Below are 14761 nucleotides of genomic sequence, written 5' to 3'. Positions count from 1 at the left end.
GTTTATAGAATGTGAAATAAGTTCTCTACAAAATGATTAATGCAGATTTTGTTGTGTTTTAATAGCGTCACAGCAAATAAAACAATGGTAACAGCATCAATAGTTTGTTACTCGAAATATCAAAATTACCTTCTGTAAAAGTCACTGGAGCTGTAAAGCAACAAATTTACACTAAATACACCTGAAAGTCTCGGCTCAGCTCTAAAGTTAATACTTAAATTCCCTTATGCAAAAGATTCTGCTCACAGAGTACTACTGAAACCTTTCAATATAAAAACAAGTGCATCTCTTATGGAGTACAAAACTGACTGTGTCATTAAAGGTACTCTAATTATAATTAAGAACATGCTGTTATTTCAGTGCTCCAACCTATTACACATGCACACATACCTTCTCATGTACACACATTTTTTTTTTTGTAAGCAACATTCATATTGCTCTCTAAAGCGGCATGCATCCAGATCTATGTCAAACCTATCAACTTTACGAACTTAAATGGTATTGGTTTATGCTTTTTGGTAGTTTATAGACTTGGCCAAATGTTTTTGAATTTACATACCGTATTTTCCCGTATTAAGGCCCCCCCTCTAATTAACGCCCCCCCACCCGTTTTGGAGGGAAAAAAAAGTCAACAAGAACGAAAAAAAATTCACCTACCTCATTTTTATAAGTCAACATAATAAGTAATTTACAGTATGTATCCAATGTATTAAGAATTAAACACACTTTTAAACAGTCCATGTACCGTAAATCCAAAAAGTTTATACTAAGTACGGTACGTATCCAATCATCAAATAGAAAACTAAATGGTAAATCCATTTTTGATTTGTTTTTGCACCACCCGCGCACAAGCTTCCTGTCGACTTTAAACAAATTTGCTGCAAAGTGTTAACCCTTTCTTCGGCAGTTTTAATAACTTTTAATTTAAAGCTGGCACATAAGCAGCATGCCAAACCACTGACATTGTGTATTGCTACCCGCATGTACTAAGGAAAATGTTATCGGAGTACACAGCTGTCGGTAAATGATACGTAAATTACTGTATGCAAAGATTCTGTCACAGAGTACATGAAACCGTTATTAATAACATATTTTAAGACACAAACTGCTTATTGGTATCCAAATAATTACTGTTTTTAGGGATAACAACACATGAAACACTTTCATTAGTTTGAACAGTTTTTAATTTTGTGTAACAAATTTTCATTTTTTATTTTTTTACCTCAATTTTTTTTACCTCTTTGGAAAATGTAACGCCCCTGGGGGCGTTTATTCGGGAAAATACATACTGTGATTTATTCTGGAGGTATGTCTCACTAAAATAAGGACCACACTATTAACTGAGGTACATACAAGTCATGCAACCATCAAGTGTATTCAACCAAGTTAGTTAGTGAAAAACATTATTATCAATAAAAATCGAGATAAAAGTGAAAAAAACAAACTGATTTGAATAGTCTGGTTCTGTTCAGTTTTTCCACATAACAATTCTATACGAGGAGATCTTTACAGTCATTGGTTGGTTATGCAAGCTCAGTAACACTTACCCTAAGAGGTGAAATAACCTTAAAGTGAACAATCACACAGACATGGAAAAGCTGAACATAATTATGCTTTATGTACAACCAACTTTTGTGTCTTGAGGAAAAAATTCAGGCATCAAAAGTATTTATGGTACGTCTGATTTTGTGCAAATACACCTACCTACATGCATGTAGTGTAAGCAAAACATCTTGGGAAATTCCTTTCCAGAGAAAGTTAAAAACAGAACCTATCAATCCATGCAAGAACACCAACCAAAACTCTATTATCTTTAATAACCACTGACAGTATCAAAGTAACCATTTTATGTATATAAAACCTTCTATTACCTTCCATTCTTCTCCGAGACCCCTTTGCCGATGACGGCCTCTGCATTTTAGCAGGTGCATCACTCTAAATAAAGTAAAATAAAAGTTACATTTCAACATCCAAACCTTCTATTCCAGAATACATATAAAAAAATAATATAAATCATATTTAAAAAAAAAAACAAACAAAAAAACAACATTAGTCACACTTGCTTAATAGATAATGTCTATAAACGGACCACTTGCATTAAGACCATTTTTCCATTGTTTTTGTAGGGGTTCTCCTAAAGTTGTGCTTATGCTTTCTGACTTACAGGCCAAACCAGAAAATGTTGAAAGGCAGATGGATGGATTGACAAACAATATCAATCAATCTGCTTTTTCAAAATGGGTGTATAAAAAATCTTACAGGTTTATGGTCTCCATTCACCATATTTTCTTTCGGAGCATCATTCTCTTTGCCATCTTCTTCTCTTCTCTGCTGTAAATAAAGGAAATTATCATGCTTCGTAAACAAGATCAAAGAAATGCTACATAAGACCTCTCCGAGCAAAATCAAGTTATAAGGTTTAAGGCTGAAACTCAGCTTGATAAATCAACAATATGAAGCACTGCTGTTTTGGAATCAAAACTAAAAAGTCCCAAATTCTGATTTGCTGATTCTGAGATCAATCTTGAAATTGATCGATAACTAAAGTTGCGTGCTGTGATTGGTCAATAACTTTGAAAGCTGGTCTATCAAATATACACAGAAAATATTTAGTATGTGTTAACAGTTTTATTTATAATGAAAATCTTAGCAAGTGGTGACCTAAAAATAATGCAAAATAAAGTATGGTTAAACTGCAAAATGTCAAGTATATAGGTATGTAAAGTTTGTAAACATACCTAAATGAACTGCAATAAAGAATTTCATGCATAAATGATTAAATAACAATAAACATGAAAGTATACTATTTACAATAATGCAGATGTAATACACAGTGAACTTTTCCCAAGTGAATTTATTTTGTTGTACTGTAAGATTTAACAATATTTTTCAACAATATTTCTTTCATAAACATGTGCCAGTTTTCCTAGATCTTCTTTTAGTACTTTTTTCCAACAAGAAAACTGAAAAATTCCCTGAATGAATCAGTTATGAAGGGCAAATAACCTCAGACATATGGGCATATAAACAGTTACAGAGAAAAATTTGTCCCTGCTCTGGTCTGGAATCAAATCCTTGACCTCATATTACCTGGGCTGCCATTTGCTGACTTTGCTGTTGTTCAGTTTATGAGTTTGCTATTACATCACAGTGACACAGTCCATGTCATATAACAACTTTCCAGCTTTAACGGTAGAGGAAGACACAAGGTGTTATTCCAAACTTAATAAAATATGCAGGGGCGGGTACCTTGGTGGAACATCAACTTTCAGCAAGCCAGTCGGATGGCTTCCTAATATTAAGGCCAGAGCAAAGATCAACACAGGGGAATGGTGTGATTCCAAGTCAGAAACCTTAACCTTCTGACCCCCGAGATACAAAAAACTATTGTTCACTGTCAAATTTCAAACATAATTATAGGTATAACATAATAAAATCAAGACATTCACCAAAAAAGCTTAAATAACTCTTAAAGTACCTGAAATTACTTCTGCATCTCTGTCAGAATAAATAACTGAATAATATACTGTAATGAATAACAACAAACAATAATTGAACAACAAAAACCTTTAATTGCAAGGTGAACAAATTAACAATCAACCATTTAACATGCATACAAACACCTGTTTGTTGTCCAACATTGATGTAAAACTGCTCCTCTTCCTTCTATCACCAACACTATGTGGCTGCTTTTTCTTGTAGTATGCTTCTGTGTGAGATTTTATTTTTTCATGCGCATAGTCATCATTTTTGTACTTAATTTTATCCTTGGACTTTTTTGGACTTTGGTCAATCGGGCTATCATCACTGCCAAGGTCCCTGGATCTACGTCTGTTTTCACTATAAATATCATTCTGTCTCTTTTCTTTCTTGTTTCTCCTCATACTTCCAGTTTCTAAGTCTTGTCTCTCCATCATTTCAAAATCGTTTCTTGCCATTTTTTTCTGGATTTTATCTTTAGACGATTGTTTCTTGGCATCTGCCATCTTTTTCAAACTTTGTTCTGTACGATTTTCCCTCCTGCTTCCCGACTGTGTTTGATTAGCAACAACTTTCTTTTCTATTCTATTTATTGGCATAACTTTCTTTGGCAATCTTTTATCTGTCAGTTTACTTGTGTTCGAACTTTGTTTAATGACGTCCAATTCAGAATCTTTAATTCTATGAGATGGTGATTTTCCTTTGTCTGTAATTTTATTCACATACGGTTTCGGTTTACTATCTTTTTTTGGTGACTGAGGAGAGCTGTTGGGTGTGCTTGTTTTAGGGTATACTCCTGGTTTTAGTTTTCCTTTCCCAGAATATGTAACTGGTTGACTGTCTTCACCCTTCCCCGACTTTATCCTCTTCTTCTTTTTAGGTTTACTTGTCTCTACTACTGCATCCATTTCATCATCAAACTCGTTATCTTTATCCATTTCGTTGCGTGGATAGGAGTTATCTTCAGAGACATAGGGGGTGCGAGGTTCTTCATTGGGTATTTCGTAACCTTTCCCATTACATGGTGTCATTGCCCTACCCCGTCTTGGACGAGCAGCCTTGGGTCTCTCAATCTTGTGTCCACTTTCCCTACCATAAAGCTGTATATCAGTATCTTCCAAGTCCACATCAAGGTCACCTTCTTCATGAGAATCCTCTCCTCTTTTCATCTCCTGATAGGTCGACACCTGTCTGGGAATTGGTCTATACATCTGTGGTCTTTCTGGACTCTGATCCCTGTATTCTTGTGATGGGTCAACGACGTATGTAGCATTTCCTGTTCCAGTTAGAGTATCAAACTCTCCATCTGAGAGAAGTACATCCGAGTCTATGTCATCTGGTGTGTAACGATAACCCAGATCTCTATCAAAAGCTTCTTCATTCTCTTTCAATTTCTTGTGCTGAAATTTTTCAATCAATGCTTCTTGTGTACAAGTCAGATCAAAACTGAAGGACATGCTGTAGAGAGGGTATTTTGCATGACATGTTTATTTCACACTTAAAAATATCTACAGCTTGATTTTACCTAATACTTCATACCAGTTTTAAATTTGTCACACTGTGTACAAAAAAAATCCCCCCCCCCCCCACACTCCCAAAAAAAACACAGCAAAGTTAGAACCACTGCAAATAAATCCAACTAAGTTCTGTATATTAAAAAATAGCGACTTGACACTTTCTCTTTTGTTTCATTACTGAAGGAAAGGTTTAGCTTCAACCTGGAGCAAATAAGCACATTTTGGCAGCATAAAATAAATAGTTTAAATGATACAACATAGAACATCGATAGGATGCCATTTTACATGTCTGGAAGATAATACCGGTACTGTATTTTATACTTTCATTTATATCAAGGTCATAGCTAAATGCTTAAATATACTAACATGAAATTGAAAAACCTACCTTGAAAAGTCACACTTCCAATGATTTAAAAAAGATTAACTTAGACAGAAAATTAAAATCTTTTACAGAATGTCTGTCTTCAACTTCTACCTTGATAACAAAGCTGTCTTACCCATAAATTTCTCAGATATTCCTTTATTAGTTTCACTTGCACCTTTACCTTTTCCTCTAAATGTTTACATTTTCATGATGTCACAGCACAAGTTTATGCGACTCAAACTAAATAACATGGTCTTTATACCCATTTTGAAGAACAAGCCATCTCATCTGTATTATACACAGAGTACTATACAATGCCTACCTTAAACCTTTGTCAACTTATTCTAGAGTTCCTATTCAAAGGCAGGTTCTATTCTACATAAATGGCATAAAAGTCACAGGATAAGAGCTTAATGTTTCCACGACATCTGTAAAAACTTATTTGATGCACAATAAAATGTGATGCAAATATTCAATTTCTAAAGGAACATAATATTATGATTACAACCTACCCTAGACCTTCCAGATTTATGTCTTCCCTCTCGCTCCCTGTCCTTCTCTCTATCTCTGTGTTCTCTGTCTTTATGCTTCTCATCTCTGTCCTTGTGTCTTTCATCACGATCTTTACTGCGCTCTTTGTGTCTGTCTTCACGATCTCTGCTTCTTTCTTTTTCTTCGCCTCGGTCTCGACTTCTTTTATCCTATTCAGAATTATTTTCATAGATTATACAATGTTTAAACATTTTTGGGAAGAACAAGTTGTTAGGATATTCTAACAACATGTCTTAAATATCAACAACTGAATGACTTTCCTTTTATTCTTTACAAGCATTTCTTTGCCACTATCCATCATTTAGAATATTTAGATTCTGTCACTGATCTTTCTTAAGCGAAAAAAGTTTAAAGTGGCTTAAAGGTTGTATCTTGCAAATTAGATCACAAAGATAGCAGTATTTCATTAATCATGACATCATCAATTAATACCGAAGTTACAGATTGGTCAGGACACCCTATTTTAATCAATAAAGCACTCTAGCCAATTTCAAATCATGTCAAAATTACAGATGTATGATTAAACATAAAACAATATAAATTGGCTTAAAATCTTTGCCAGTACTGTAAGATGCCTTACCTCATCCTTTTTTCTTCTGTCACTACTCTTTTCTCTCTCTCTTGGTTTCTCCTCTTTTTCTTCCTTCTTACTTGATTTACCTTTGTTATTCATTGAATCCAGTACTTCTTCATTGTTTACCTAGGCAAAAACAAGTGGAAGAAATTCATTAAACATCCCTCTTGCTCTCAACTTCATATTGAATTATTTAGCTCAAACTTCTCTTTGTGTCTGCAGTTAAGTTTGTGCTCCCAATAGTGAGTGCTGCTACCACAGGGAGCAAAGTTATGACAGCAAGTGTTCTTACCATAGTTCATGGTGATACCATAGTCTGAGGAGTTAACAAAGTAAATGGTTCTTGCGTAATTAATCAACAAGTGAGTCATGCAACCATAGTAAGTGATTGTATTTGGATGCAATCAGTTATATTCAATGCATTATACAATATTTTATATATATCAAATAAATATTCATGTAAAATGAATATTAGTACCTTTTTGTTTTAAATCTCTACAATGTGGCTTTTATTTACACATGCAATGTATCAATGCTTTACACTGGGCATGTGAAAGAACTAAAGAACTGCTTTAGTTCAGACTGTTCTTTTGTATCTCAAAAACTCTTCAAACATAAATTTTTATGAATACATGGAGATTTGAATATAAATTTTAATGTTACCAAATCGCAAAATACTTTACTTTTTAAATTTTTAATATAAATTCAAACAGTGCCAAATAGCAGAATACCTTATAATAAGCTTGTAAATTATCAATTACAAACATCAGTGCATAAACTTTACATGTTAAAGGTATATTATGCTGAAATTTCATATCTGAATTAGAATATAAGAAAAATTATCACATACTATCTATGTGACAGTAAAATAAACATGTTTGTGAGTAATGTAATAATGCTACATACTAATAACTGTGTAACAAAATCTACAAGAAGATCCTTTGGAAGCACAGAAGCAACTAAGCAAGGTAATAGCAGACTCAGTTTGATTGAGTCTGTTCATAAAAGGTTATAGAAAGTGCAACACGCCTTACACTCCCTAGCACCAGCCTAAGCAGAACTCTGTTACATAGGTATTGAACAAACTCCATGATCCCCAAAGACCAGAAAATATAACAACCTTGAATCCAAGTTCCTGTAGACTTTTTACAGCTGCCACACATACACAGTATGAATATGTTACGCCACCAAAAATATGGAAGTTTGTTTGGAACAAATAATGTTACTATACAGACATTAATTGTGACTGCAGCAAACACATTTGTTTTTACTTTGGCTTAGTTAAAACTGTTTGATGAGGATTTCTTTAGGTTTAATTAATATGCAATGATTGATATTTACCTGAGCATAGTAACATCTTTAAAGTGTGTCTATTATTAATTACATATTTAACTCCTTGAAGCATGTTCAAGGTGCATAATTTGAACTTTTGGGCATAGTTTAAACTTCACAGAATCAGGTAAAATTCCCAAGCTTGTCAACTATGAATTACACATCTCAGGACATTATCTGTAGGGGTGACTATTGAGGCCAATTTTGACTATTGCAATACTATTGATAGTGCTTAAAAACTATTGCGATACTATTCTAATTGCAGGTACTATTGGATATATTGCAATAGTTATCGGCCATCATTTTTATACAGTAAAGCTTACAACTGGCATGTTACACAGTTAAGAGACGGCATTGTTTATAATTGCTGTTAAACACACATTAGATGTTTGTATATAACTGTAAACGACAGAAATAATTCTAACATTAAATATTTCTTGCTTCCTTGGCTTCGGAAAAATAAGTAAAACAATAAACCTATGCATAGGTAACTCAATGAATCGGCCATTTTGTGCGAATGTCAACATGTTTAATAACCCAAAGCATCAAAAAGACGAAAATTAAACGGATCGGATTAAGTTACAGCACTAAATGAAGGGCCATACGAACAGATTGCTGTATAATACAAGTATATAGCCTTCTTTTACCCTGTCCATTAGTACACTTTCTCATCTAAAATTACAGGTTATTTAAATAATATTAAATCAAAAGTTTCATAAGAAACTAAATTTATTAATTATCATCACAGATGTTCAGCCCTTTATGGTAGTTTAATTCGTGAGGTAATTATTGTAATGGAGAACGTTAAATTTTCCGAGGCGCAATGAAAGCTGGCTCAGTTTCTGGTTTTAAATTATAAATTATTTCTGATTTACAAAAATTTCAAAACTATCGAAACTATCGATTGTTGAAGGAACTATCGGCGATTGTTATTGGATCGTGACTTTTCTATCGATGCATGCTATCGGGACACTTAGTATCGCAATGCATCGATAGTTCGATGTATCGTTACACCCCTAATTATCTGAACTCCACCTACTTCTTTGAAATATTCACAGGATTTGCAAACATACTTTTTCAGATTAACAGCTGGAAGTACGGTCCAAGGCTAAAAACAGCAATTCATAGTTCATTTACTTGCAATATAGTAAAGGCTCCAGACAAGATTGTTCACCGATGTGTGTAATTCATTATTAACAAGCTTGTGTATATATATATTGTAAAGTACAATACTACTGTTATTGAAAATTAGTTTGGTATCATTGGGAAGTAACCTTTTGTCATTTTATGAATTTTAGTATTTTATTTTGTGCAATAAAAACTTTGAGGTATAAGGTAAAATAATAGGGTTGGTATTGCCAGCAGAAACAAAGCTTTTTTACCAGGCCTTATATCCCTCTCTCCTCAGGAGTCCTCCAACTAAAGTCAATAACATCAGTCTTCTTAGTAACATATTGTATCACGGACCAGTGATGGCTATATGTCAGAGACACTGACATAATATAACATTACAGAAAACTGAAACTGGAGCGTGTTCAGTATCTTGCTTTATCTGTCATACCGTGTTACCCAGAGTAGCACTCTTTACAAGGAGCTGTCAAAATGGTTAACTAGTGACAATTATGAATAAACTTTGATACACAAAAAGTATACTGGTACAATCAAACTTACTTTTGAGCTAATTGCCTGAGCTAATGCCTGAAGAAATTCATTTGTTTTTTCTGGTTCATGGCCAGCCACAACTTTTGCAGGTTTCACAGTTAACTGTTTAGAACTAGCTGCATCTAGAAATAAATAAAAATAGTAATTAAATAATGAAGATAGTATAAGCTAATGTTTAACATCACTGAAACTACGGTGAATTATCTTTAACAAAAACAAACAAACAAAAAATGTGTAAAAAAATGATATTAAAGGTATTTATTACATATTTCAAGTTCATAAGAAAACTGGGCTGTAAAACACTTCGGTGGTAGTAAAAACTGATCTGCACTGTACTGTATCGAATATAAAGTTCAACGCCCTGATCCTCCATGTCGGACCTAGCCACATTTTGTCAGACAAGTCAGACTGTCCGACGGTATTTCGCCATGACTGGTAATACATTGAAGGCATAACTTAATGACTTCCCTAGTATGAAATCATTCATGGAAGCTGATACTTATCAAATTTATTAATACAATGATGATACTTACTGACATAATCAACTGCTTTCTGTAAAAATGCTATTTTGCTATCTCTGTCCTGAAATATTCAATGTAATATCACTTAAATAAATGTAAGACATCCAATACAATATCTTTTTTACTTCAAGACAACAAAATTGAATTCATTTTTGAATTCACTGGTAACAGGTATATATGTACTTCGTTCAGCATATTTGTTGCTGCAGCTCATACCCTCATGCTATAACAAAAATTTACAAATGTACATTATAAAATCAGAAGTTTTACTGTTTACAATCCTATATTATATTCTTTCTCTTTTTTTTCATTTATACATTTTAAGCAACTTTGTAATCATTTAATTTCATGGGCATGAAAATGTAAGGCTTTTTCTCAATCATGAAACCAATGAAAATTAAACCCAGCAAAATTTTCACAGTTATCATAAATGGATCTATAGTGCTTGCAGGAAAAAATATGAAAAAAAAAAAGAACAAATGTTGGAGTTCCTCACCTTTACATTTTCTGAATTCATCTCAGACTCTGTAAACAGACCCTTCATGACTCCGGTTGTTTTAATTATCTATAAAGACAAGAACACATTTTAAACTTACTTTCTAACTGTTTTAAATAGAACAACTTAGATTACGTGCATGTACAAAATAGAATTTATTAAAGACTAAAGTTCAGTTCTCAAACTTCTCATATCAAGTCTTCACTTCACTGGTGTATATTTCTGAACCTTTATATAGAGTCACTACTTTTATTAATTTGTGTTGCCTACTAAATAAATATCATTCCTGAAGGTATCTTATATATCCAGTGCCAAATACAGCATCTGGTCTGAGCAGGAAGGTCTAATACGGGGAGTAGAAACTCTGTATAAATCAATACATTTATCTGTATTATGCTGTCGTCCATACCTGTAAATATCGACCAGTCGTTAGCGATCGATACTTTGTTTTCGCCACTATCGATTAGCGTATAATTAGCATATTACCTCATGTTAATCATGGAGCTATAACACTTATTGTTCAAAGGGTTTACCAGTCACATGTTAAGTGGCGATATTTAGATGATCAGAGATTGATCTAAAGGGATTCTGAAGCAAAAACAGCATGCGACTGCATGTGGTGATATGCTTAATTATTATGAATTAACTCGAGCTTACTTCCCTGAAGAAATATTTTACCACGTAACTTCAAACCTTTATCAAAGGGCCGATTTTTGTTGGATTTGAATAAAAAAAATGGAAAATAACAGAAATCTGACACTTTTCTTAATCCTGTAGAGCCATAATTATAATTAATGTTTATAATGTCAGATTTCTACATACAGAAACAAACATTCTTCTTGAACGTAGGGAATGTTTCAAACGAAATTGTTGTTTAAACTCCAAAAATTAGTTTAATAAATTTAATCTTAAAACTGATGTGTGAAAAATACAATGTATTTAAATTAAAATAACAATATTTTTTTTAAAGGCAGACAACGAAGTTACATTTAGTATTCCGCAGAAAATCATCTAGGTTTAACACGCATTTAAATGGTGAAGAACAGAGCAATATCATAAACAAATATTTTCAAGCAACAATTTACAGTTTTGACTTGCTATTTTCATTAAAATATGTCCTAATTTTTTTGTTCTAAATACTCTGAATCAACAAGGCAAATATCATGTAAAAAACGACATCTTTCTCTCTGGGTAAGACAAGTCTAGATTTAGCCATTTTCACAGGGCGAAAAGTAACATTAATGTAGATATTTTCCATTTAAAAACAGATGCTGGCAATAATTTCATGGCAGAACTTTTGTTTTCAACAAAAAATTCAACAAATGCTTTCCCAGATTTTCACTGAAATGACGAGTTAAACTGTAAGGCGTAAGTGTTTGAGTAATAGCAGAATAACCTACGGCATATGCTTCGATTGGACGACAGCATAAGATAAGATAAATGCCGGTTTCCAGTCCCCCTATCAGTTGTTCCAGGTCTGAGACAACACTGGAAGTGCATGTTATTATATATATATATATCATAATACCTTTCAATGATAAAATTTAGATAAATGATGCCTTAATTTATAGCCATCAGCATTGCCATACATCATGGTGTCTTCCCATTAAATCTTAAGGTACGCGCGAGTTATTTGGCTGCTTACTTCCAATGCTGACGTTGCCAACTGATGCATATTTTTTGTTAAAATTGACAAGGTTACTGAATAAAAAGCATTTTACCCATGAATTTCTCCAAGTAACACATGGTGAAAGGATGACACAGAAAAATGACAAATAAGAAAATTTTGTTTTCAGAATGGCAAAAAATGACATATTGCTGTTTAATAATCATATGATGCTGAACATTGTTGAAAATTATCATTCTTTGTTGTGGCAGGGGAAACAATATAATGTTGGCAGACTGACCCCAGAAATAAGTAACCATAGGTTTGGGGCTTCACAAGCAACTGTCCATTAAGATAGGGCTGATCATTCTTTACTTAGTCATTAAAATTCGTGTTTACAAGTGTTCATACTTTTTTGTTCTTAGTTTAGTTTAATACATAATTTATTTTATGTCGATTGTGAAGGAAGTTCTTAAATTTGTATTAATCACTCTCCACACCTCATTCGTGATGGAATCCATCACCACGAGGGTATGAGAAAAAGAGGCCAGTTTCCATTTTTTAATGCTGAGCTTCAAGTACCATTTTTCACATCTTTGGTATGACACGGCCAGGGATCGAACCCACAACCTCCCACACTCGAAGCGGACACTCTACCACTAGGCTATCGAGGCAGTTCTTTTTGTTATTAATGTCACACAAACAAAATTATAGGTCATATGGCAACAGTCCAGCTTTTAATGGTGGAGGAAGACCCCAGATGCCTCTTCGTGCATTATTTCACCGCGGGCAGGCATCCTGATAGAACCACCAAACTTCCATAAACCATCCAGCCGGTTTACTCAAAAAAAGAATTCAATGCCCAAGTGGGCTTCGAACACACATTGATTGGTGAGGGGCAAGTGATTCGATGTTAGAGACCTTAACCACTTGGCCAAAGAGGCCCAAGTTTCCTTATTACTATGCCACAGAGGCTGTCAGCGCTAGTAAACAGTCTTATTTCGGGTAGAATTTTTTGATGACAACAAAAATGTTTGCATCACTTGATTACTTTCAAAAGCGCACATATTATAAATTACACTAAGCAAAGCCTTTTGCACTTTTAATATTGAACTCACAGATGTCATAACATCGTGCAAAAACCGAAACGGTGGTTTTGTCAGAAGTTTTTCCGTCAACGGCGGTTTCTTGATGAATTTTCCCAGTGTATCCTGAGTTTTCTTCGCTATCTTTGGATCCATATTGATAATTTTCCACAATTTGTTGTACTGTTAAGAAATAACTGTTCAATTTATCATTTTGCAATCAGAAAATTAAATAATACACTATTTTCGACTTTATTCTTCGACGCTATGTTTTCATGTGTACGGAATTCAATCCCACAATTCAATTCGCCGAGCATACGCAATTCTTACTTCCGTTATGGAATGTACATAGTTGCCATAGTAACTTGAGACGACAATGATACATGAGAATACGTTCGTAAGTGTAAGAGAAAAGCAGATGCATATAGGATATAGAACAATGATAGCTAACTCTTTTTTTTAATTTAAAACTTGGTTGACATTAAATTATAAATGTGTATTTAGTTACAGGTTAGAGAACACCGTTTTCCCATAGCCTAGATTTCCATTATAACATTATGGCGTGTACGGCCTTCCATAAATCGAAACCACGCTTTTTTCAACAACTAGATACCTATTTTAGTTCCACCAAAATATACAAAATATAGTGATACTTTATATAAGTAACTTTTGTGTGAATGGGATAACCTGGATGGATGGATGGATTAATTAATAAATGGTCAGAGAACACCAATTATTTTCCCATAGACTTCCATTATAACATTATGGCATGTACGGCCTTCCATTAATCGAAATAAGTGTATCTTATCACAATTTTTTTCAAGAACTATCTTAGTTTCACCAAAATATTGGTTGAAAAAACCCTAATAGTGATACTTTAAGTAATTTGTGAATGAGACTACATTGTTGGCATGGCCGGAGAAATTCGCTTGATAAAACCTTTTTTCAATACACATGTAGCAAATTTTGTCAAAATATAAAGATTTAACATTGTTAATGAAGTAAAAAAATTCAATTTTGCAAAAAATAACCACTTCTTGGGTTTGTATACATGACTGACCAATCAGAACGGACAAATCTTACCTTATTCCCAGGTATACACTTACCTTATTCCCTGTACTTTTTTGAATTAGTGGTCTCTGACCAAATATGATGAAGGTTGGCTTCACATGTAAGACACAGATGTACATCATGTACAGAAGTATCTTGTAAAAATAACTGCCATGACTTAAGACATTGGGCTTCTAGAGAAAAATCATTGCTTTATCTTTTCTGGCTTGTAATTATGTCACAAGCATAGAGTACTCAAGCTTATCATCATTAAAAAGTTTATATTGATTATCATCTGTTATTTTATTTCACTGCATGGTTACAGATCAAGAATTATAAAAGCAGCTTCTATTAAAACACACTATATTTAATTTTAAGCATGCAGTTATTTCATTGACTTGACTGATATTGAGTTATTTCCCTTTCATACAAAGCCATTTAAAAGCTGGGTCTTAAATGTTAAATTTCAAATATATCTTTTTATGATATAGTTTAAATTTGATAGCCAACAACATTTAGGTT

General features: G+C 33.4%; 1 protein-coding gene across 5 annotated transcripts in view; it reads right to left on the bottom strand.

Moving 5' to 3' along the window:
* LOC123561286 (TRAF3-interacting protein 1-like) overlaps positions 1–13494 on the bottom strand; it is a 36201-nt gene extending 22707 nt beyond the window's left edge. For 2 of the 5 annotated variants that reach the window (XM_053553368.1, XM_045353539.2), the window contains exons 1-10: positions 13223–13494; positions 10499–10567; positions 10015–10063; positions 9491–9603; positions 6494–6613; positions 5874–6062; positions 3624–4880; positions 2260–2331; positions 1872–1935; positions 130–150 (exon numbers count right to left, since the gene is read on the bottom strand). In XM_053553368.1, the coding sequence (XP_053409343.1) occupies positions 130–150; positions 1872–1935; positions 2260–2331; positions 3624–4880; positions 5874–6062; positions 6494–6613; positions 9491–9603; positions 10015–10063; positions 10499–10567; positions 13223–13345 (2077 nt within the window). In that variant the 5' untranslated portion in view covers positions 13346–13494. The remainder of the gene's footprint in view (positions 1–129; positions 151–1871; positions 1936–2259; positions 2332–3623; positions 4881–5873; positions 6063–6493; positions 6614–9490; positions 9604–10014; positions 10064–10498; positions 10568–13222) is intronic. The other 3 variants (XM_053553370.1, XM_045353541.2, XM_053553369.1) reach the window with 2 other exon arrangements.
* Positions 13495–14761: the final 1267 nt, after the last annotated feature.

Source organism: Mercenaria mercenaria, chromosome 10, assembly GCF_021730395.1.
Source record: "Mercenaria mercenaria strain notata chromosome 10, MADL_Memer_1, whole genome shotgun sequence".
NCBI lineage: Eukaryota > Metazoa > Mollusca > Bivalvia > Venerida > Veneridae > Mercenaria > Mercenaria mercenaria.
The sequence above is the reverse complement of the archived record's forward strand: the minus strand, read 5'-3'. Positions and strand labels throughout refer to the sequence as shown.